Here is a 24,991-nt window from a genome sequence, read left to right as displayed (position 1 = left end):
TAATATTTTAATAGGAAAAAAAATATAAAGAGAACCAAGGCTGATCGAATCTTTTCTTTCTTTCAATTTACTGGCTTAGAAACGAAATTTCTAGAAGAACACAGTTCCCATTTTAAGAATAAATTATCTTACATTATGCTGTAAAATTATCAATGGTACTAAAAAATTTGATTTTCTTCAAAACAGTATTAGAGCTGATAATCTAAACACACGAATGAACTTTGCATTTCTCTCGACGTGAAGTGTAAGATAAATAATATCGTCTTATAAAACTGGCTTTTTGAGTGTTAAGAGAATTTCTGTTCGCATGGAAAGTCAAACTTATGAACAGGAAAACTCATCGGTTTGCTTTATCACATCGAAACAGAGTTATCACAGCTATGCGACGAAATATGAAAAGAAACAAATTTAAAAAAAGAAGAAAATGACGCAAACATCAGTATTTGCTCCTGAAAGCGATAACGATTTAAACATGGGGATTGAACAAAAACGGAAACAGCGCTCAGTTGGATTCATTGATATTTTTTCACGTTATTCTTGCCCTCACAGGAAAATAAATTATCTTTGTGTTATGCCACAAAATAATAATGTAATCGTCAAAAATATTTTTAGAACGCAAACTGTGTGTATGAATTATGTTTTCAGTTACGTTTTCTCTGAATGATATTATTTAGGAAGGACTTCTTTAAGTAATAGTGTTTTGAGAAAGTGTTTGAGATTTTGAGATAGATTTAATTATTTGTGCTTGTGAACTTTTTTTTGGATAAGGTATCAAATGGTGTAAATGGAAATTGGGCAGCACTTATCTTTTCGCTGTTTCATATTAGCAATCTAGCAAATCGAGAAATAGCTGCATTTGTAGACCAGAAGATGAGAAGGAGAAGTTTCAGAGCCTTTGCTAATCAGAAAATAGAAGTACTAGTGCAGTTACAGACCGGGTGTATTCGTGATATTCAATGCCATAAAATTGCGGCATTTGTCAATTTACAGATCATGAAATAACCGAATTAATGTACTTAAAATGTCTGTAAACGTAGACCGGAGAGGATCATTAGAACTCAGTTTAAAAAAGGTCGAAGCAGAGGAAGAACAGAATGAAAAAGAGGATACCACTTGTGGAATTGGAAACTTTCATCCATCGTGGCTTCAAAAATTCAACACACCCAAAGCATTTCTGGTCAACAACGGATTTTTGGGACTTTTGAACGGTGCGACTTTTACGTATTTCATTGGCTGTATATCGACTTTGGAAAAACGTTATTTGTTTGAGAGCAAAGTGACGGGTATTATTATGATCGGTGAAGAAATAAGTCCTATATGCTTTGGATTTCTAATCGGTTACTTTGGAGGTAAGTCTCACAGGCCGAGGTTCATCGCCTTAGCGTTGATGATAGGTTTCCTCAGTACTTTGGTGATGGCTTCTCCGTATTTCTTGTACGGCGCCATACGGGAGGTGTCCAAGTTGGACCACTACAAAAATAGGACAGATTTCGAGCTGTGTGATTCGGCAGAGAAGGATTACTTTTGTGATAAGTTTCCAACGTTAACGGCTGTGACGATTTTCTTTATTGGAACTTTTATGAAAGGCTTTGCCGTCAACGCTTTCTACACAATTGGTACGCCGTATTTAGACGATAATGTCAAGAAGAAAAATACAGCTATGTATTTCGGTAAGTATTTATAATTTGTGAGCATTGATAAGGATTTAAACTATCTCTATGCAGAAAATAGTTGAAGTGCTAAAAATTGGTTCACTTCAAATAGTTAATTTGCGAATTTTGCAGGTAATTTACACATTACCTAGTTTACCTGCATGTTACCTATTTAATTTCTATGTCACCTAGAAAATACGTCTCACATTATAGATATTTAGATTTTAAATCAAGCTAGATGTTGTACTGAAAATGTGTTTTATTCAAACAGATTCAAGTAATTCGGTCTTCTACTTTTAGAAAAAAATTGCGTGTTTTATAGGCTTATGGAATAACACATTGAGAATGTTGATGGCATGCTGATGTCAGAAGTTTTATGAAACAGGAATAAATATTATAATTTTCATTTTAGCTGCTCAATGGACGTTAATGTGTACGCACAAGACACATGCGCAAAACGTTTTAATCGTTTCGCGATCTAACTGCACGAAATTTAAGCTCAATTGTATAAAATTCCTCTTCTTTGCTGTGCAACCCAGAAGATAATATGATAATTTTCGTTGTTGTCTCTTATGGTAGCTTAGCAACGAACTAGTTAGAGAAAAAATTTATTACCAGAGATATTTTTTTAAGTGAGATTATTCAAGTCTCATTGCTTAGCAGATGTTTCAAATATTTTTTTATTATTTTGAAATAAACACGAATATTAAACACGTTGGAGTAGAAGCAATACATTATGGCGAAATACATTTGTGATAGAACATTGAGATGGTTTGGATTGATTAACATTTTTTTAAAAGAAAATTAAAGTTACTTTTCAAAATGTTTCATTATTTTCAAAACTTTTTCTGATGATTCAGTTTCAAAATAACTGGTATACAGCTAAAAATATACCACCCACTAAATGTGTTAGTTTTAAATCTATGACTTTAAAGATTCTAAAAGTTTGAAAAGAAATTTACCATCTATTTGATTATTTTCAAAACTATCCCATTGTATATATATTAAACCTTTCATTTATTTACTTACAAAACTATCTATTATACGCATTAAAGCAATTATGGAACTGTAGGAAAGCGATAGTTTGATTTATCCTTGATGATTTTTTTCAAAAAGTTTTTTTGAAAAAATTGAAACTACACATATGTTCCTATGAAATTTACAATTTGGAATATTTATATTTACATGAGAATTTTTAACATTTTTCGAACTGCTGATTCCAAATATGAAATTGATGGTTTTTTTTCTCCAAGCTACAGTTTTTTTAAGTGTACATTTTTATTATATTTATTGTCAAAATGCGCAAGTTTTAAAGAGTTATACATATATAGATGTATAATAGGGGGTCGTATAAATGTTGTGACTATTTTCTATCGGAGTTAGGGCGCATCAAAAGGATTTAAACTGCATAGGAACCCATTTCCGGAAATGTCATCATACGCCGCTAAGGGCGCTTTTTTCGGGTGCTTCTGAACAGGTCATAATAGGGAAGTTTCCCTAATCGCATACGGATACATTTATGGACATAGGTTCCTATGCAAATTTTATCCTGATATTAAGCCCTAACTGCTCAAGAAGTTTATCGCAACATTTATGCGACCTCTGTTATCTGTAGCATTTTTAAACTTACACATGTCGACAAATAATAGACTAAAAATTTCCTTCTCTAGCTTTAGGAGCAAAACTAATTTAAAATCCCCACACTCGTATAAAGCAGGATCAAGTATTTGTTCAAATGCAATAAAAAATTTGCTCCCCAGTGTTATCTATATTTTTTCATTAAATCGATATTTTCGTAACCATATCTCATTCAAAAAATGTTATGGAATAAATGATGGAGAATATTGCGTTTGAAAAAGAAACAAGATTAAACTTTACCTACTTAAGTATTTTCGACCTACTTCTTGCGTTTTAGATTTTGAATTTTAAGAATTTCATTTCTTTCGATTGATTAGTTATTTAGCGAATAAACAAAATTTTAAAAGCGATTACTTTTTATTTATAAGAGAATATTAAAAATGAAAATTGATTAGTAAAAGATTCTTACCTTCTTTCCCAGCTTTACAGTCTTTCGTGAGCTTTGGCTTTCTCTAAGATAGAATTTCACGTCCCTCCCTACCCACATTTATTTTTCCAGGTTTTTTTTTTCCAAGTCTTTCTCAACTTGATTTAAATATTGGTCTTTTTCTATTATTATGTAACTTTCTTTTCATGACTTTCCTTGGCATTTCACTGTATTCTCTTAACTTTGATGATTCTCATGATTTTTTTTTCCTTTAGATAATTTTTCTATTTCATGCTTGCATCTTTTATTCAATTATGCTATTTTCGATAATGTTTCCATAGATTCTACAAATTGTTCAACGTTCAAATTTTTTTAACATATTTTAATTTTTATTGGATGAAAGCCACGTTTCAAATACCTTTCGGCCTCACTAGAGTTCAACATCTGCATTTTGCATTTTCTTGAAATTAGTTTACTTTTTAGTAATCTATTATTTGAAACGACTGATTTATTTACAGTTCATATCTGTTTATTTATGCAGTCATGAATTTCACATAAATTTTTTTTTGCTACCGATATCAGTAGACGTACCCTTAAAAATTTTATCATTAAATTTCAGATCTTTATTTTGTCTTCTCTCTTTCAATTTTGACTCAATCATGAATTTCATTTTGGCAATAAAACAGTTTAAATCCTTTTTTTATATTAGAAAACATGCAAGAAAGGAGTAAATATTGCTTACGTTTTATTGTTGCTTTTTCAATTTCATGTAAAAAAAAATAAATTCTGAAGCTATTTTTTAGTTAAACAATAGAAACGGAAAAATAAAAGTTGCTTACAACTTAATTTTCGTCTTATGAATTTCAAGAACAACTTCTAAGTTATCCTGTAATCTAAGTCCGTAAACTTGGCCCAAGGTGTTATTAATCATTTTATAGAATTGGCCTTTAGAGTGTTTAAGAAAATCGCTGTTTAAATCTGCATAGAAGGTCATACTTTTGAATAGGAAAACTCATCTGCCTATTTTGTTGCTCTAAAACAAAATTATCACGTGATGATGGAATATCAAATGGAATAAAAGGACAATTGCGCAAGCATCAGTGTTCGTTTCTAAAAATTCAAGCAAATGCAAATGCAAAAAAAAAAAAAAAAAAAAAAAACGCTCAGTTGGACCCATTGATATTTTTCTCTTTATTCATGTCTAAACGAGGAAAACAAACACTGCTTTTTGTGTTACGTTAAAAAATCATTATTTATAAACCAAATCTTTTTACAGATTGTTTGAAAAGAAGGAAAGTATCTGATCCATCTTCCTTCCAATAAAGCGTTTTAGTTAGAGTGTTGTATGAGTTTAAATTAGTAATGTTTTGTAATATATTATGTCTTCTGTGGTAATTAATTTTTGCTATTTGGAAAAAAAAGAAGAAAAAAAAGGAGATGCGGAGATAGTTGATAGAGATAGTTACATATGGAGATAGTTTTTGTGTACTCGTGAAATAGCTGTTTTCGAACAATGGCAAGGATCATGAAATAGTTGTTTTACGTGATTGATGATCGATGATAGTGCTTCTGGAGATCGTGAAATAGTTGTGTTTATGCATTTGCAGATCGAGAATTGGTGATTTTTCTTCTGCATTTTCAATCGTTGCAAAAAACCGTATTTGTGAATTTCAGAATTGTGATAGAGTTGTATTTGTGCAATTGAAGTTCAAAATGTCGATAAATATAGATCGACGAGGCTCCTTGGCTCTCAGTTTCAAATTAGAAAGAATCAAATCTGATGAACAGAATGAAAAAGAGGACACCACCTGTGGAATTGGAAACTTTCATCCATCGTGGCTTCAAAAATTCAACACACCCAAAGCATTTCTGGTCAACAACGGATTTTTGGGACTTTTGAACGGTGCGACTTTTACGTATTTCATTGGCTGTATATCGACTTTAGAAAAGCGTTATTCGTTTGAGAGCAAAGTGACGGGTATTATTATGATAGGTGAAGAAATAAGTCCAATATGCTTTGGATTTCTAATCGGTTACTTTGGCGGTAAGTCTCACAGGCCGAGGTTCATCGCCTTAGCGTTGACGATAGGTTTCCTCAGTACTTTGGTGATGGCTTCTCCGTATTTCTTGTACGGCGCCATACGGGAGGTGTCCAAGTTGGACCATTACAAAAATAGGACAGATTTCGAGCTGTGTGATTCGGCAGAGAAGGATTACTTTTGTGATAAGTTTCCAACGTTAACGGCTGTGACAATTTTCTTTATTGGAACTTTTATGAAAGGGTTTGCCGTCAACGCTTTCTATACAATTGGTACGCCGTATTTAGACGATAATATCAAGAAGAAAAATACAGCTATGTATTTCGGTAAGTATCGGTAATTTTAATTTCTTATACACAAATTAATTGATTATTTGTACAAATGAATAGTGGTACCGGTTTTCAATATGTGACAGTTTCTATAGCTCTAAATTGGTTTATGGATTAGAAGTTTATCGCAACATTTATGCGACCTCTGTTATCTGTAGCATTTTTAAACTTACACATGTCGACAAATAATAGACTAAAAATTTCCTTCTCTAGCTTTAGGAGCAAAACTAATTTAAAATCCCCACACTCGTATAAAGCAGGATCAAGTATTTGTTCAAATGCAATAAAAAATTTGCTCCCCAGTGTTATCTATATTTTTTCATTAAATCGATATTTTCGTAACCATATCTCATTCAAAAAATGTTATGGAATAAATGATGGAGAATATTGCGTTTGAAAAAGAAACAAGATTAAACTTTACCTACTTAAGTATTTTCGACCTACTTCTTGCGTTTTAGATTTTGAATTTTAAGAATTTCATTTCTTTCGATTGATTAGTTATTTAGCGAATAAACAAAATTTTAAAAGCGATTACTTTTTATTTATAAGAGAATATTAAAAATGAAAATTGATTAGTAAAAGATTCTTTCCTTCTTTCCCAGCTTTACAGTCTTTCGTGAGCTTTGGCTTTCTCTAAGATAGAGTTTCACGTCCCTCCCTACCCACATTTATTTTTCCAGGTTTTTTTTTTTCCAAGTCTTTCTCAACTTGATTTAAATATTGGTCTTTTTCTATTATTATGTAACTTTCTTTTCGTGATTTTCCTTGGCATTTTACTGTATTCTCTTAACTTTGATGATTCTCATGATTTTTTTTCCTTTAGATAATTTTTCTATTTCATGCTTGCATCTTTTATTCAATTATGCTATTTTCGATAATGGGCAATTCCATATGTGACGGAATGACATTTTGACTTGCAAAATAACAATTAATTGAAGTTTCTATGTATCTAATTTCAAATAAAAAAATTTTTTCTCATGCATATCATTATTAGTGGCATAATTCGCTTCATAAACTAAAAAAACAGGATTTTCTATCTTTTTTACTTTTAATTTTACGAACTTTTTATTTGCGTGACGGAATGACATTTTGGCAACCAAGCTTTTGGCATGCCGCTTAGAACTGGTAGTTTCTGCGAATTTTGCAGCTATTATTTTTCTGAACTATTTTATACTTTTAGTATAATGTGTAAGCAATGTAAAATGGGAATTTGGAAAGTTAACTTCAGGTTGGCTAGCAGTTATTATCATCTATTTGCTGTGACGGAATGACCGTGACGGAATGACAAGAAGTTTAGTAGAAGAAAGCCTTCATTTAAAAAATGTTTTATTAATATGTAAATGATAAACAGAATGTAACAGACAAACAGGATTAATATTTATGTAAGAATTAGTAAAAATTTCAACAATTTGAAAATTAGGTTGTCTCTGAGAGGTTTTATATCTAACTTGCCAATGTCACATTTTATCTTCGTTCTCAGGAAATTCATGCATTATTAAGACATGTGACGGAATGACGTAAAAGAAGTTACTTTTATTTCATATATTAAACTTAAAATGTTTACATTTTGTGCTATATGCATATTTTTATCAAAATATTGCAAAAGAAAGATACATTTATTTTATTTTATAAGTATTTTTCAAGAAAACAATTTGAGCACAAATGTGAACAATTCACTTGTCAGCCATGTGATTACTTTAGAATGCTGCCAGATTCAAAAAATTTAAAATTATCAAAAATGAAACGGCAATATGTAGACTTTGGCTATTTTTGAACATATTTTTAAAATTAAAATATGCAATTCATAAAAAAAAAATTTCACTTAAAAGTTGACACTTCCGTGGAATTGCCCTAATGTTTCCATAGATTCTACAAATTGTTCAACGTTCAAATTTTTTTAACATATTTTAATTTTTATTGGATGAAAGCCACGTTTCAAATACCTTTCGGCCTCACTAGAGTTCAACATCTGCATTTTGCATTTTCTTGAAATTAGTTTACTTTTTAGTAATCTATTATTTGAAACGACTGATTTATTTACAGTTCATATCTGTTTATTTATGCAGTCATGAATTTCACATAATTTTTTTTTTGCTACCGATATCAGTAGACGTACCCTTAAAAATTTTATCATTAAATTTCAGATCTTTATTTTGTCTTCTCTCTTTCAATTTTGACTCAATCATGAATTTCATTTTGGCAATAAAACAGTTTAAATCCTTTTTTTATATTAGAAAACATGCAAGAAAGGAGTAAATATTGCTTACGTTTTATTGTTGCTTTTTCAATTTCATGTAAAAAAAAAAAATTCTGAAGCTATTTTTTAGTTAAACAATAGAAACGGAAAAATAAAAGTTGCTTACAACTTAATTTTCGTCTTATGAATTTCAAGAACAACTTCTAAGTTATCATGTAATCTAAGTCCGTAAACTTAGCCCAAGGTGTTATTAATCATTTTATAGAATTGGCCTTTAGAGTGTTTAAGAAAATCGCTGTTTAAATCTGCATAGAAGGTCATACTTTTGAATAGGAAAACTCATCTGCCTATTTTGTTGCTCTAAAACAAAATTATCACGTGATGATGGAATATCAAATGGAATAAAAGGACAATTGCATCAGTGTTCGTTTCTAAAAATTCAAGCAAATGCAAATGCAAAAAAAAAAAAAAAAAAAAAAAAAAAAAAAAAACGCTCAGTTGGACCCATTGATATTTTTCTCTTTATTCATGTCTAAACGAGGAAAACAAACATTGCTTTTTGTGTTACGTTAAAAAATCATTATTTATAAACCAAATCTTTTTACAGATTGTTTGAAAAGAAAGAAAGTATCTGATCCATCCTCCTTCCAATAAAGCGTTTTAGTTAGAGTGTTGTATGAGTTTAAATTAGTAATGTTTTGTAATATATTATGTCTTCTGTGGTAATTAATTTTTGCTATTTGGAAGAAAAAGAAGAAAAAAAAGCAGATGCGGAGATAGTTGATAGAGATAGTTACATATGGAGATAGTTTTTGTGTACTCGTGAAATAGCTGTTTTCGTACAATGGCAAGGATCATGAAATAGTTGTTTTACGTGATTGATGATCGATGATTGTGCTTCTGGAGATCGTGAAATAGTTGTGTTTATGCATTTGCAGATCGAGAATTGGTGATTTTTCTTCTGCATTTTCAATCGTTGCAAAAAACCGTATTTGTGAATTTCAGAATTGTGATAGAGTTGTATTTGTGCAATTGAAGTTCAAAATGTCGATAAATATAGATCGACGAGGCTCCTTGGCTCTCAGTTTCAAATTAGAAAGAATCAAATCTGATGAACAGAATGAAAAAGAGGACACCACTTGTGGAATTGGAAACTTTCATCCATCGTGGCTTCAAAAATTCAACACACCCAAAGCATTTCTGGTCAACAACGGATTTTTGGGACTTTTGAACGGTGCGACTTTTACGTATTTCATTGGCTGTATATCGACTTTAGAAAAGCGTTATTCGTTTGAGAGCAAAGTGACGGGTATTATTATGATAGGTGAAGAAATAAGTCCAATATGCTTTGGATTTCTAATCGGTTACTTTGGCGGTAAGTCTCACAGGCCGAGGTTCATCGCCTTAGCGTTGATGATAGGTTTCCTCAGTACTTTGGTGATGGCTTCTCCGTATTTCTTGTACGGCGCCATACGGGAGGTGTCCAAGTTGGACCATTACAAAAATAGGACAGATTTCGAGCTGTGTGATTCGGCAGAGAAGGATTACTTTTGTGATAAGTTTCCAACGTTAACGGCTGTGACGATTTTCTTTATTGGAACTTTTATGAAAGGGTTTGCCGTCAACGCTTTCTATACAATTGGTACGCCGTATTTAGACGATAATATCAAGAAGAAAAATACAGCTATGTATTTCGGTAAGTATCGGTAATTTTAATTTCTTATACACAAATTAATTGATTATTTGTACAAATGAATAGTGTTGTCCGGTTTTCAATATGTGACAGTTTCTATAGCTCTAAATTGGGTCAAAACCCACGTTAAAAACATTTGTTGTGAAAGCCCTCTCTTAAAAAATCACTTATAACTTTTCTGCAGTGCTATGAAGCAATTTAACTATGCTTTGTTTGTTGTGCTTGCGTTGTGATTATTGTACCAACCATTAGTTTGTGACCTCGTTGTTTTGCTGTATCATTTTTTATGCTTATAAAAGTGATCATAAATATATACTATGAAGCATTTGGAATATTTTTAAAAGAAATTGAAGTTTCATGTTTATGTCGTTGTTGTAATGGATATCGTTTTCATTGGCTTTTATTGTAAACCCTTTTTAAATTAGTTCGGGCTAAAAAGACGGATATTTTTTATTTATTTTGACTATGTTCTTTCAGCTTTAAAAATATTAAAGACATTTTTGAAACAAAATAGCTTGATTTTTATATTTTTGGAATACAAATGAAAGTCTATTCTGTTGTGTTTTGTTCGCGTTGAAAATAACTATTATTTTGTGCTTATGAAACTTGTTCAGTATATTATTATCATTATAACTAGATGAATACTTGTTCTTCGTACGGGTCGGAAAAAAAAACTTAATATTAAATAAATCGGTCAATAAAGCGAAATCATACACAAAATTGAAAGAGATGCACTGATGGATACAATTAAGTTAAAATAATTCCAGTTTCTTCATTTATTATTACTTGCTGTTCTTCCTGATTGTTTTATGTTATTTGGTCGAGCAAAACATGTTTTTAGAAATTCATCCTATCAAAATAAAAATCAATGATATTCAGTGTCATTGAACATGATATTATTGCTCAAGGAAAACTCTTGATTGTCAAAAATTATCAAAATTTAGCAATTTTCACTGGTACTTATACTATTCGGTGGACAGTAATAAACCTATTTCCACAGTACCTATTGTAGTAACTATATTAGTATGAGTTGTAAATATCAAAACAGCTTCAAATAAAATAGAATGAGTATTATCAACAAAAAATTTCCCTTTTTTTGGATTATTATTTTTACATTAAGAATACCAAGAAGCTGTTCAGCAATCTTTAAAGTGTGGCACACTTAAAATATGAAGCGTTAAATGAAGCGTTAAATGAAGCGAAATGTTAAGAGTACATTTTTTATATTTAACAAAACAAAAGGCACCTTTTTCTTAAAAATCGATAGGGTTCATCGTTACAGTGAATATGAACGAATCACAGAGATTGATGGTGACCGAAGAGATTCCATTGCTGATGTAGATTATACTTTGGTAAGGACAGATCGGCATCGGGCTTACCATGAGAGGTTTTCGTGGCTTTTACCACCAGTTGGCGCGTATACTGTCACACTTAAGAAAAATTCTTTTAGAAAGGTGAATGTAATCTTTTAGATTCAAGGCTAAAAAGTTCGACTGAGTGTAACCACTGAGTGGATTGCTTGTTCAACGACGGAAATTTTTGAAGTCATAACCTAAATTAGAATGAAAAATGAAAGTCTCAAAACTAATCACGATCACGTAGTTGACCATGATAGAAAAAATACCCAAAGCAGTTTTATAAACATTTCTTATAAATTTAAAAAAAAAAGTTCATTTTTGCATGAAACTGCTAGTCTCTAATGGAAAATTTGCAAATAACTTATGCATTTCGGAAAATATAGATATTTTTTCTGTCACAAAATATTTCCATTCAGTTTTTGACATACCATTAGATGTAATGATATGATATTACATTTTGATCACTATCAGCGCTATTTAAAAAAATATTTTTCAAATCAATAATTACTAAATTCTAGTCTTTCCAAACGATAAATAGCGGTTTAGGCTGCTTCTGATTGTTTTTGGATGATTTTCTGACAAACAAAGCTTAATAAAACTTGATGTTAGTTTATTCCAAATTGTGGGTGCTAAAATTTTATTTCATGAATATAAGTTTAAATATATGCGTATTCAATTTTGTTTTTCAAATAAAATTAAGAGTTAAAAATCCTTCATACTAACAAACAGATGCTATGTACAAAAATCATCAAAACTTCTCTTTTATAAATTAGTAAAGGTTAAATAACTATACACTGAAAACTTTTATAAGTTATCTCTTCACAAATATACTAAAAACATAAAGATTACTCGAGAGGAGAAAAGCGTATAAACTTCAGAGCTCATTTACTCAAATTCATTCTAGTTCACTAAAATGCCACTTACCTGGTTCTTCCACTAAGCTCTTCAAGTATGTTACAGATGGTTCTAAAAATTCCAAATTCTAATAAAGGTATTTTTAATTTTTATGCTAAATACTGTGTGAAAAGATATCCTTTAAAATGTTTTGACAATTCACATCTGTAATATAACAGGCAATCCTAGCTTTCTTGTTTATAGAATTTATTTGTTTAACTTTTTTTTTATAACTAATATACTTTCAGCTACATCAATGATAATTCAATTACTTGGCCCCGCATCGGGATTTTTGCTTTCTTCTTTGTGTCTCCAATTCTATGAAGATCCTTTTTGTAAGTATTGCTTTCTCCAGACAAATTTATTATTTCTTTGAAGTTTTTATGCCGAAAGAAAAAAAAGCCACAAATTATCTGTTTTTAACTCGAAGCAAAAGAAAGAAAGGCTACAATTTGAGTTCATCGAAACTATGCTATTATTTCAAGCTTTAAAGAGCGATCTTCACAAATAGCTGACATATTTAAGGCTCTCATTGAAATAACATTTTGTTTCAAAATAATATGCTATTTTCATAATCAAAGACATCTGTGAGTTTGCAACAGTTATTCGTGAGATCAGCTTTAGCTTGCACCATCTGAGCTAATTCTGAAAATGGCAGAAAACGGCGCTATGGAAAAAGCAACAGTTCTGTGAAACTAAAAAACATTTGTCATTTGTTTTTTTCAATATTTAAAAACATATTCTGACGGTACATTATCAGGGCTCATAAAAAATGTGCAAAACTTGAGACCTATTTATTAACTTTAAAGTTTCTTATCTCGATGTCACCAAATTAAAATTTTTGAAAAGTTTAATATTTCTTAAATTATTTAAGATATTTTATCCGTTCTAAATCACAGATGATTATTTACGGCAAAATGGTGAATTACATACAATAGTTTGAAAATATACTTTTGCTTCAAGCATTTAAACATCTTGTTTTTCTTGGTGAAAGAGCTTCGGTACTTCCCCCTCCACAAAAATCGTTAAAAATTGACTAATTTTAATTTTTTAATGTTTTTAACAGCTAAAAAAATTAGTTAAGTACGTAGCAAATGTTAAAATTTTGTTCGCAAACGGTCTTTATGCTTATATAGAACACTGCCTTTTCCTCAGTTTGACAATTAGAGCCATTTTCATTGTTTGCATAAGAGCCGCTGTCTAAAGATGAACAAAAGATTCACCGGTGACTCATACAAACTCATATAAAAGTAACATTATTCTTTGAATTAAAAGAGACTTCCAGAACAGCTTTACGAACATTATGCATATATTCCTGAATCAATAAAGCAAATAAATAAATACTCATAATACTCATAGTAATAATAATTTTTTTTGAATTAGATAGCAGAGATCTTATAAATTAATAGATGATCAAAGTTTCCACAATCTAGAGAAATATTTTTTATATCTTTCTAATTAATTTTTAATTTTTATAAACTTTGAAATTTCAATTTAGAGGCCAGGGTGACGCAGGGGTTCCAATGAGATAGCCTGTGTTCGAACCCCAGCGATGGCTGGTCGATACGGATAGCGTACCCGGCTCGCACCGACCACAGCGCTGACGACGTAAAAATATCCTCAGTAGTAGGCGGATCATTTCTTAGAGTCCTCTTGCAGGCAGGCTAGCCGTGGGCAGGGCTGAAAGCCTATATATAGCAAGACGGAAAAGAGCAAAAACTGGTACGAAAGGCATTTCATTGTAGCATTTTTCTCAAGAAACATTAAATTTCTGTAACTACCGTAATTTTTTTACAATTTTAGCATATGTAAAAAACAGCTTCTTTCTTTATAAAAAAGTAGATATAGCTGAATAATTAAAAAAGAGAATAGTTTAACTTCTCCCGAAAACATGTTAAAACTGAAATGGGTTTACTACCAGCTTTTCCGTCTCGCTTTCACCCATGGCCGTGGGAGGTTTCCGTGGTCTTCCTCTCCTTTAACGCAAATGCGGGTTAGTTCCATCAATATGTCCTCCACGAAGCAAAATCTCTCCCAATACTTGATCCAAGAGTTCCCTTGTCTTCTGGATAATTTCTTGCAAACAAGTTATGCAAATCTCACTAAAATAAAAATATGTTAACTAAATATGTTTTCTTGGTTGGTTGGTTGGTGTCGTGTTATGGACAGAAAATAATTTTTAATCCGATCAAAGGTCCTGTATACAACATCTGCAATTTGAAGGCAATTTTCTTCATATATGTCCTTCCACGGATTGTCACTTATTTGCTGCAACTGCGCCAGTATAGCGGGACAGTTGAAAAGATGTATGTGGGTTAGTTCTCTGTCTGGGCAATTTTTGCAAAGGCAGTAAGTCCTTGTTCCGTCGCCATGAATCTTCATCCCCTTAAAGTGTCCTGTCCGGAGACTTGTTAGTGTGCTGGTGAGAGTTCTATTGGTACTGATTTCAGGTATTTGGTGTTTGATTTGGGATTTTACTATCTTCGAAGTTTGCCTTAGTCACTGAATTGATATCGCTGAGAGTGACATGAGTAACTTTGCTGGTGTTTAAGTGTCTTGCCTCTTTTGCCAAGGCATCAGTCATCTCGTTTTCAGTAATGCCAACATGCATGGGAATCCACTGCAAGGTGCACTGTTTCTTCAAATGCAAAATCTTACGAAGTGCTCTGTGTATATTTATAATTAGCCCTGAAGAAGCCCCATTGAATTACTTGAAGAGCAGCTCTACAGTCGCAGAAGATGATTAACCCTTTGGCTCTTTCATTTTCTTCAAGCTTTATGTACTCATCTGGGGCTTTTTGGATGGCAATGAGTTCAGAAATGTAGTTTAAAGCTATTTTGCCTCCTCCGATCTTAAATTGCTTTGTGCTTCCACTCTTTGGAAAAGTAAAGTTGTCACCAGCTCCTCCGTTGTCAAGAGTTTCATCCGAGGGACCGTCGGTGAAGACAAAGTTTTCTCTCGAATACGAGACAATGGTTTTGTCTCCCTTTATTTTAATAGCCGAAGTTACTTCTTTTTTGGAACACGGTTCGAGAAGGTGAGCTATAATTTTCGCGTTATCCGTAAGGGTCGAAGACAATATTGACTCTTGCAGAATTTCATATGTGTTATGCTCTCGTCCAGTATGCTGCCTGACCGCAAGGTCATATGGTAAAGTGGAGGATCGTTTGAGTCTTGTATTTTCGTTCCATTTCAAAAAGGTTCGTTTGCTACCATGTTTCACTTCACGACTTCTAACCTTGTTGATATGTTTTATTTATATAATTATTTATAATATTCTTCTTTATTTATAATAAATTAAATTTCCCTCTCATTTCATAGTTATGTGTGAACAGGTGTTCCAATCTTTTCTACATCGGTACACCATTTCGAGATTAACACCATTCGCACCATTTCGATCTCATGAATTTTTAGTCATGTAATATTTGTTTGCTGTGTTATACATACAGGGGTGGACAAAATAACGCAAAACTTCTATGCTAACACATTTTTTCATATTTCTCAAGAAATACTTAAAGAATAATTTTATAAATTAAGAAGTGCTTGAATCATGCGATTTCTCTCCCACATATCAATGAAATGTAAAGCTTTTAGAGGTTAGAAGGACCGACAATGAATTGCAAACGAAAAATAGTATTTTTTCGCATTCTATGTAATCATTTTGTAACTTATATAACAAGCATTTAAATTATATGCAATAAGTTGAAAAAATTCGCAAACCTTTGGGTATTTTTATAAAAAACTAATTTTTTCGTCTTAAGTTTTTTGCTATACATTTAAAAATATTCAATAAAATTAAACAAAATTTTTGAGGAATTTAAAATAAATTGCGGAACTTCTTGCATTAAAATTTGAGAAAAATCTGTTCAAAATTGAGCAAGATATGAGTAATTATAGTAGCTTTATTATACGGCTCATACATTTTTCTTAATTTTGTAGTGAATCGTATTTGACAAATAATAAGGAAATATAAATTTTAATATGTCAAAAATGTGAAGCGTTTTAAGCAATTTTCTAAGTGGTTTCCTTACTTTTTAAGTTAACCTTTACCTTTTGCACTATTAAACAAGATTGATTAAAAGTGACATCCCCCATTAAAGTATCGATTCTTCCTCATGTTTTGTATCCTTATAAAAGGGTCAAGCATTATTGTTACATAAGGTGTAAAAACGTTTTGAAAGGGTCAAATATCTCGAGAAATATGCGTTAAATAGTTTATTAAAAAAAATCTAATGCGTGTAGAAAATTTGGTCGTCCATCTCCACCCTCTGTGGTTATATCGAGGACAACTTTGAAATCTTATGAATGAAGATCTATTTTTATGACAGAATTAAGTTTTCCAGAAAGAAAAAAAAAGTAATCCTATTGTTTCGCAGATCTCACTGCAACCGAGAAAATGAAAGGGAATCAATACTGTTTAAAATGACAATCTCCAGACCCATCAGATTAAGAGCATAAAAATAGACAGGTTTTAATTTTTTTTTCCTTCTAAAGTTTTCTCGAAGAAAGAACATTGAAACATTTTTATTCTTTTTTATTTATTTTTTCAGTTTGATGCATTTCCAGATACCACCATTTTAAATAATTTGTACCCTATTTTAATTTTCTCAATTCATTTCCTTCTCAGAGTTGGGGAAGATCAATTCCTTGAAATTACTGGATAGAATTTAAAAATATGGAATGCCTCTTATTTCACTCTTTTCGATTCGATGTATAGATATCGAAACAGTTAATCATTTTCAAACTTTTTTTTCACGCCCTGCATGACGATGTAAGCAAAGAACTATGTTCGAATCTTGAGTGATTGAAAACACAGTTGCTAACCCTGAAAATCTTCATAAAAAAAGTTTTTTTTCTATAATTCCGCCTGTTGTGGCGTAAACACGTTTCAGGAAACAATTGGATTGACCTATACGCATTTCAATAAATAAGTTTTTCTCGCTGCTAATCAGCCGAAAGTCTTTTATTTTAAACTTTGTCAATGAATCGAATTGAGATTGTCATGCTGTTTATTCAAAAAAAAAAAAAAATCATCACGTACCCCCTTTTAAGTGATGAACGCCGTTAATGTTACGTAGCGAAGCAAAATTGTTCGACATACCTAAAACCTATTTCATTGAAATTTTGTAAAGAATTTTTATTTTAAGTCATGTCTACAGTGATTCATATCTGTTGCATGATGATCATACTCTTTCTGAAATTTTTTTTTAATATGATAAAATTTAGAATTCTGCTAAATTTATTGTTAACAATGACATAATCTTACTATTTATAATGATAGTAAACTTAACAATCGAATACTTACTATCGGTTTCGTATTGATGTCAAAATGTACGCAAATGGCCGTTGTACGTGAGTAAAAATGTCGGTATTTTTATGATTATAATAATGGAGATATTATATCATGAGACATAAATTTTGTAATTCTATACATACATTTAAAAATGAATAAGAATGCCTTTCTTTTTTTAAATTTTTATTTGAAAGACTCTTTTGAATAATAATTACTGAAGTAGCTGCTTTGTACGTTTCTGAAACAGCAAGTGATCGAAATATTTGTAGGATCTCAATAATCTTCTCAACTAGAACAGGAAACTCAAATCCTGCCAACATCTAAACTCTATTTAACTTTATCGTTAGGCTTTTTCTTTTTAAATAAATCAATAACAGTATGATTATTATGGAACAAATCTTAAACTTGAAGAGATGATCATCGCTTCAAGTCCCTCTGCCACGACATATATAGTTTGGATAACCTTCATCTAAGACAACACATTAGTCAATACAAATATTTATCTTCTGAAAAGAAATATTTTTTTTAAAATTTATTTTCCGTTTGCTTAAAACTCTAACGTATCGCATATTTTGCCAATGTATATTTTGTTCAATTGCGATTTATAATGAAGATTCAGAATAAATTTAAGTGAATTATATCAGGCAATAGTAATCGTAAATCCATTTATAGAAAAATTATTTATTTTATTAAACATTATAAAAGAAAAGCGTTGGAAAAAAATATTAAAAACTAAACTGTAAATTCATTTTAGTTTTCTACTTAAACTTTTAAGTAATATACTTTGTTACTTAGCCCTTTGAATACTAAAGATCCCTTTGATAGAACCCTTTGAATACTAAAATGAGTTACTTCACTGCTTTATGCTTATAATTTTTACTGCTTAATTTCTTAAAACTGCCTTTGCAAGTTTTGCCTTGTTAAGTTTTTGTAATTTTACACCTTTAGCTAGAAGGAAAGCTTTTTCAGTGTTTCAGAAATTATAATTTCTAATGCTGCGGTAAGCTATCCTCTTCAAAAATATTATTTATGAAAAAATTAGAAGTGCATGAAGAATGTATGATAGTTAATCCAATAACAGAAGTTCAATCTGAATTTCAACACTCATTCCAAGAAAATGATAGTATATTTTTCGGAATCAAAAATTAATACTGACCCAATGATCGATTTTGATAATTTTTAATAATGTAATAGTGATAAATTTTCATTACTTTTGATGTAAAACATCAATTCGAAAAATTAATAAACAGTTCTAATTCTTCTTCGATGTGACTGTTAATAACAACTTAATAATCTTACTATTTTCAATGTTTAAAAACATTGTTCTGATAATTGAAATTTTATTTCATTCTAGTGTTTATTTAAAATTAAAGAAACACTACATTATTGATTCGCGAGACTTGCTTCTCGTGAAATGGTAGTCAATCAAAATCGCTCCTTTTTGCTCTTGACAGAGAACAACAGAAGTTTCTCCTTTGAGACCTAGTTTTCACATAATGAGCACGCAGTTCCATCTTTATCCTTACTGTTAGAAAAAATCCTTCTTCATAGCAGGTTATATAGCAACCTTTTTATCAGTTACTCGCCTAGAGAAAATAACGATAACACTCCAAAAGAATATAAAGCCAAGTTCTCTTTAGGGGACGGGATACCCTCCTGAAAACAATTATCCTTATGTTAACAGCTAAAGATGTCGTTACATAATAATCTGAACGCAATCTGATTTTTTAAATACGGAATTAAAAAATAGTAAAAATTTTAAACTTAGTAATTTCAATAATAATATTGCCATTAAAAAAATTTTAGCTTTTGATAAGAGATTAAAAATTAGAATTAGCAATATACAATTTCCTTACTTAATTATCAGTCCTAAATTTCATAAAATTCCTGTAAAATTTAAAACTATCACATGTGGATCTAATACTTATTTAACTAAACCTGGCACCATTTTCCCTAACTACTTAAATAAAATTATTAACAATATTGCTAAAGAAGGTTTCTCTTGGATTATCACTAATAATCAACTGATTTTAGATTTCATTAAACATAATAAAATTAATTCTATTGCAACTTTTGATTTCCAGGATCTTTTCAATAGCATTCCCCTTTCTAAACTAAAAGATGGCCTTTTGAATTATTACCATGATTTTAAAGATATCCTTTGTTGCTATTATGATTATTGGGAAATTTTGATTAATTTTTGTCCTTTTAATAACTATCTTTACAATGGAAAGGATATTTTTCTTCAAATTGATGGAATACTGCAAGGATCTAATTATTCATCTCTCTTAGCTAACTAGTTTTTGCAATATTATGAAAAAAATTGTACTCTTAGTATGAAATTTGTTTTTACATATATTGATGATTTAATTATCTTTAATTTCCAAGATTTTACTATATTATTAAATGATATTTACCCAGAGGAATTGATCTTACTTCGTAATCATGATGATAATATTAATTTCAATTTTTTGGATTTGGGTATTATAAAAGTTGGAAATATCTGCTTTGTTAATTTATACGATAAAAGAAATGATTTTAATTTTAATAATAATAAACTAATTACTTGCAATTCTAATGTTTCTAGGAGCATCTATTTAAATACCACTTTTAATGAAATGAACAGAATTAAAAGAATATGTAGTAATATTTACTTATCCAAAAAACAAATAGATAAACTCTTTCAAAATTTGATAACAAACAATGGATACCCAACTAAAGTAATAAAATTTTATGTAAAATCATTAAATTAATCGTATATTTTTGTGGATATATTTACTAAACATTTTCTTTGTTAATTTATATAATTTTCCCATGTGCAAATCCATTTCGGGTAAATCCATTGTCAAAATTATTTACTAAATAATTTCTTTGTTAATTTGCTTAATTTTTCCATGTGCAAATCCATTTCGGGCAAATCCGTGGCTAAAACTATTTGCAAAACAAGCAATTTATGCTTCTCTTATCCATTTTATATTTTTTCTTAAATATACATCTGTTTTCTGAAATTATTTATGGTCAACTTTTTTAAATTATCCAGTATAATATTACCTAGCGCACATCCATTTCGGGCCCATCCTTTGTAACTAACAAATCAATGCACAGCATAACAAATCACTTCAGCAATGCAGTAAGAACTGTACTTTAAAACCCACTAGTTAGCGTTTTTGTTTTCATATTTTGTAATCTGGCAATCTTGTTGCAAAAACATTTTTAAATCATTCTTGAAAAAATTCCCGTTCATGTAAGTACATCTGATTTCGCTACTCGCTTTATAGTTTATATTTTATATTGTTTTTTCCTTTTATTTTATTTTATTTTCTGTTTTTACGTTTTATTTTTACTTATTGTGTTCTATTTTATTTGTTGTAATTTTTGTAAAAATTTTTTTTGAGTGCTCCTCACACTATTGTATTAATATATTTCGCTTTGGCTATATTGATACAATATTAGAAAGCATTCTTTTTTGCGGATATAATCGTGTGGGCTGATGAAAAGATTATATCTTCTTTTTTTTCCGTTTTTTTAAATAAAATTTCATACTTTTTTTTTCTTTTTTAAATCAGTTGTTTGTTATTTTTTTAATTATTATTTCCTCCCCCTTCTTTTCATATGTCTAAAAATTTTTTTTGTTTCATCTTCATTTTGAACTTATCTAATGAGTTCTGTTTACTTGCAGCTTACTTCTTGTATTTATTAATTTTGTTATATATATATATATATATATATATATATATATATATATATATATATATATATATATATATATATATATATATATATATATATATATATATATATATATATATATATATATATATATATATATATATATATATACACTATCTGGCCATTAATGACCGGACACCCCTCATTTCGGATACATGAGGTGCTAGTATCAAGTCAGTAGGGCGTAGGGCTGCCACGCGCCCGAATCACATCTTTAACCCTTCTGGGAAGGCTATCCACTAGGTGTTGGTACACGGCGGCAGGTATTGCTCGCCATTCCTCTTGTAACATGGCGAAGAGTTTAGTTGTGGTTTTGGGGTATTGTGGTCTGGCCCTCCACCGGCGCTCCAACTCATCCCAGAGATCCTCAATTGGATTGATGTCGGGACTTTGGGATGGCCAGTCAAGCTCTTGCACCTCCATTTCATCAAACCAGTCCGTGATAGCATGTGCTTTATGAATGGCAGCGTTATCGTGTTGAAACACAAACGGGCCATTACCGAACTGTTGCCACAGGGTGGGAAGCGCCAAATTGTCCAGGATGTCTCTACACTCTTCTGCGTTCAGGGTTCCACGCACTAACACCAGGGGTCAACCATGAGAAACAGGACCACGCCATAATTCCCCCACCGCCGAACTTCACAGTGTCCGGTCATTAATGGCTAGATAGTGTATATATATATATATATATATATATATATATATATATATATATATATATATATATATATATATATATATATATATATATATATATATATATATATATTATTAAGCTAAACAGTTTTTAGTCGGAACGTTGTTATTATTAAGGAGTAAATAAAAAAGTTAACTTCTTTATGAGCATCAATAGGAAAAGTTTCGTTGACGAAGTTCATTTTTCATGTTTATTTTGATTGTTTTTGCATCGCTAAAATATTTCTCGCTCATCAATTTATAAAACGTCTTTCAGATACTTGATGCTCGATACTTTGTCTCATTAAAATTAAGAAATCAAATTAAAGTGGTTTTTGTTGTTATCTTGTCTATTTAAGTTCCAAATTAAATTAAAGCATTAACTTAGTTTAAATTCTAAATACGAATAAGAATATTTCTAGTTACGAATGCGAAATTCAAATTCACTGTTGAATAATGTTGAATAATACTGTTGAATAATCATAATGTGAAAGTGTAAGTACTTAAAAACATACTGGTATTTAGGTCAATATTTAATGAATGAATTAACTCTCATTCGAAAGAATCTTAAGTAATCAACAATAAAATTCTTTAAAACTAGTTTTAGTTTTTTTCAAAGACTATTAAAAATATTACCAGGGTTGGGTTATGAAATGCGTTCAAAATGGACGAAAAAAACTGCAATTTCTGGTTTTAAATTGCCATTGCCCCCTTTATTTAATAGATTTTTTTTTCGACACAGAATACTAAGCGTTAATTATTTTTATAAATGTTTTTAAAAAAGGAAAGAAAAAAATGAAAAGAAAAAATGATTGTACAGTCGTTGTAATACCATAATTTGAATATTTTGTAAAATTAATAACGTGGTTAAAATCTTGTAAATTTTAATGTTGTGATAGTTTGATAATAGTTTTTCCGAGTAGATGATCCTGGTTATGGCACTGATGACCCGCGTTGGATCGGAGCATGGTGGCTTGGCTATATCATCATTGGACTGCTCATGTTGCTTTCCTCCCTACCCATGTGGCTTTTCCCAAGGAGATTTCCAGGAGTGAAAGCTCCAAAACCTCTCCCACAAAAGCAGGATTCAAAAGCTAAGACTGGTACTCTTAAAAGTAGGACATTTTTAGTTTTACTATAGTAATATTTAGTTTGAATATGGAAATAATTAGTTGTGTTTCTGCACATATTGTAAACCAAAACTTTGCCATGTTAAATAATAGAGGAGACATTTGACTCTTATTGATATTAATGTTCTACAACAACGGAGTTACACATATTCCTAAACTTGATATGATAGATTCTTGATTAATAGTCTTACAATATAGGAGAATAATATATGTGTGTGTTTCATATGGCTTTATTAGGAAATGAATCCGTATGAATTAGACAATTCACTGCCTCACAAGGGAACAGGAAATAAAACAAAGAAGCAATAGAAGTTCAAAAATTTAGATTAAATGAACAATAAACATTTCAATCAATAAACACTTGAAATAATAAATTGAAAATAAAATGCATTTTGAAGTCTTAATGAATGATATGTTATCTCTCCAACTTGATTAATGTAAATCTCAGATTTATAAATCTATTTGTTTCAGAAAACAAGATACAAAAAATTTAATTTTTCTAAACGACTCACTGTTTTGAAGATTCATAACAGCATGTTTCGTGCTATAGTAAGCAATAGAATTGTGAGCCTATAAAATTGATTCAGGATACTCAAAGAAATATTTTTAAGAAAAAATTTAATTTTTTTAATTAATTAATTTTCATTCATTTCGAGCAAAATTATTCACACTCATCTGAAGTACTCATCTGAATTATTTTGGAGTGATTGAAGATTCTAAATTGTAAGTTACAGAAGTTTTGAAAGATGAAAATGGAATCAGTTTGTTTTAAACTGAACCATTACTTAACAATTATGATCTAAAAATGTAATAAAACTAATCATCTTATAATTAATGGTGAGGATAGATATTTTAATCCTACAAATTAAGTCAATAAGAGAAATTATCAAGAAATTTTCGGTGAACTTTCCTTTTGGCAAACAGAACGCTTCCTGATATTTCTTTTGCAATAAGTTTATTTATTTAGATTAGTTGTTATAAAGATTATGTTTTGTTTTATGATAAACAATTGGGATTTTTAAATGGATTGGGACGATGCAGGTCTTGAAAATGGTAAAAGAGGTGAATCATTATCACAGTGTGTAATTATGTTAGGTAATTCTATAATCTTGTGAAAAACAGAAAACGAAGAATTGTAGGATTGTCAACATGTAAAGCGGAACTATTTGCTTTTGCTGAAACAACAAGAAAATTCAGAAGAATTATAAACATGTTTAGTGAAATTAACTGTAAATAAACCATAAATGCTTCCACTGAATTTCATTCTGATAGTCAAGCAGTCACTGACTGGTGAAGTAATGATAAATCATCAAATAAAACAAGGCACGTAAATTTAAAGTTCCGTTTCTCAATAGACACAGTTGATGATCAAATTTAAAAACCAGTATATAATAACACTACTTATCTTTAGGACAAAAGCTGTTGTATTTGATAAATTAAAATTTTCTTTAGAAAAAATATTTTTCTTTTAAAATTTAATTTAATAGATAGGTTATTGTTTACTCAAAAGTAAACCCCGTATCTTAAAAGGAGAGTGTAGTTTTCATGGATGTAACAAAGGCTTTTCATTTTAACCAAGTCCCTGTGTGTTTTTTTTAACTGTTTGTGTTTTGTTTATAAAAATTCATCTTGAAATACTGCAATTTTTAGATATGGGCAATACTATATTGCGACTGATACGAAATCCGATCTTGATATTCTACCAGTTGGGTGGAATATTCCGAGTGAATGGCGTGATCGGATATTTCATTTTGATGCCAAAATACATGGAGATGCAGTTCCAGCAGTCAGCATCCAAAGCAAACCTCTTCTCAGGTAACTTTCTTTTTGAAAGAGAAGATTTTTTTTCTTTAATCCCGTAAAAATATAGGTCGTATAAAATTTTCTTTTAAGAATTAAAACCTGAATAAATGCATTTGCGTTTTCTCAATTTTTAAAATTAAATCCGTTGTTGAATCTTAAAAACTAATTGCCGGTTTGATCACTTTTCAAAGTA

The 24,991-nt window shown here is 30.2% G+C and overlaps 1 protein-coding gene across 1 annotated transcript in view; it reads left to right on the top strand.

Moving 5' to 3' along the window:
• Positions 1 to 288: 288 nt before the first annotated feature.
• Positions 289 to 24,991, top strand: part of LOC107441395 (uncharacterized) — a 37,000-nt gene continuing 12,297 nt past the window's right edge. The window contains exons 1-8 of the mRNA XM_087152955.1: positions 289 to 1,670; positions 3,712 to 3,725; positions 5,245 to 6,022; positions 6,628 to 6,641; positions 9,141 to 9,918; positions 12,416 to 12,502; positions 22,789 to 22,980; positions 24,646 to 24,810. Of these exons, the coding sequence (XP_087009081.1) occupies positions 1,022 to 1,670; positions 3,712 to 3,725; positions 5,245 to 6,022; positions 6,628 to 6,641; positions 9,141 to 9,918; positions 12,416 to 12,502; positions 22,789 to 22,980; positions 24,646 to 24,810 (2,677 nt within the window). The 5' untranslated portion in view covers positions 289 to 1,021. The remainder of the gene's footprint in view (positions 1,671 to 3,711; positions 3,726 to 5,244; positions 6,023 to 6,627; positions 6,642 to 9,140; positions 9,919 to 12,415; positions 12,503 to 22,788; positions 22,981 to 24,645; positions 24,811 to 24,991) is intronic.

Source organism: Parasteatoda tepidariorum, chromosome 10, assembly GCF_982258835.1.
Source record: "Parasteatoda tepidariorum strain Cologne lab strain chromosome 10, Ptep-v5.0, whole genome shotgun sequence".
Taxonomy (NCBI): Eukaryota; Metazoa; Arthropoda; class Arachnida; order Araneae; family Theridiidae; genus Parasteatoda; species Parasteatoda tepidariorum.
Note: the sequence above shows the minus strand (reverse complement) of the source record. Positions and strands in the feature narration are given on the sequence as shown.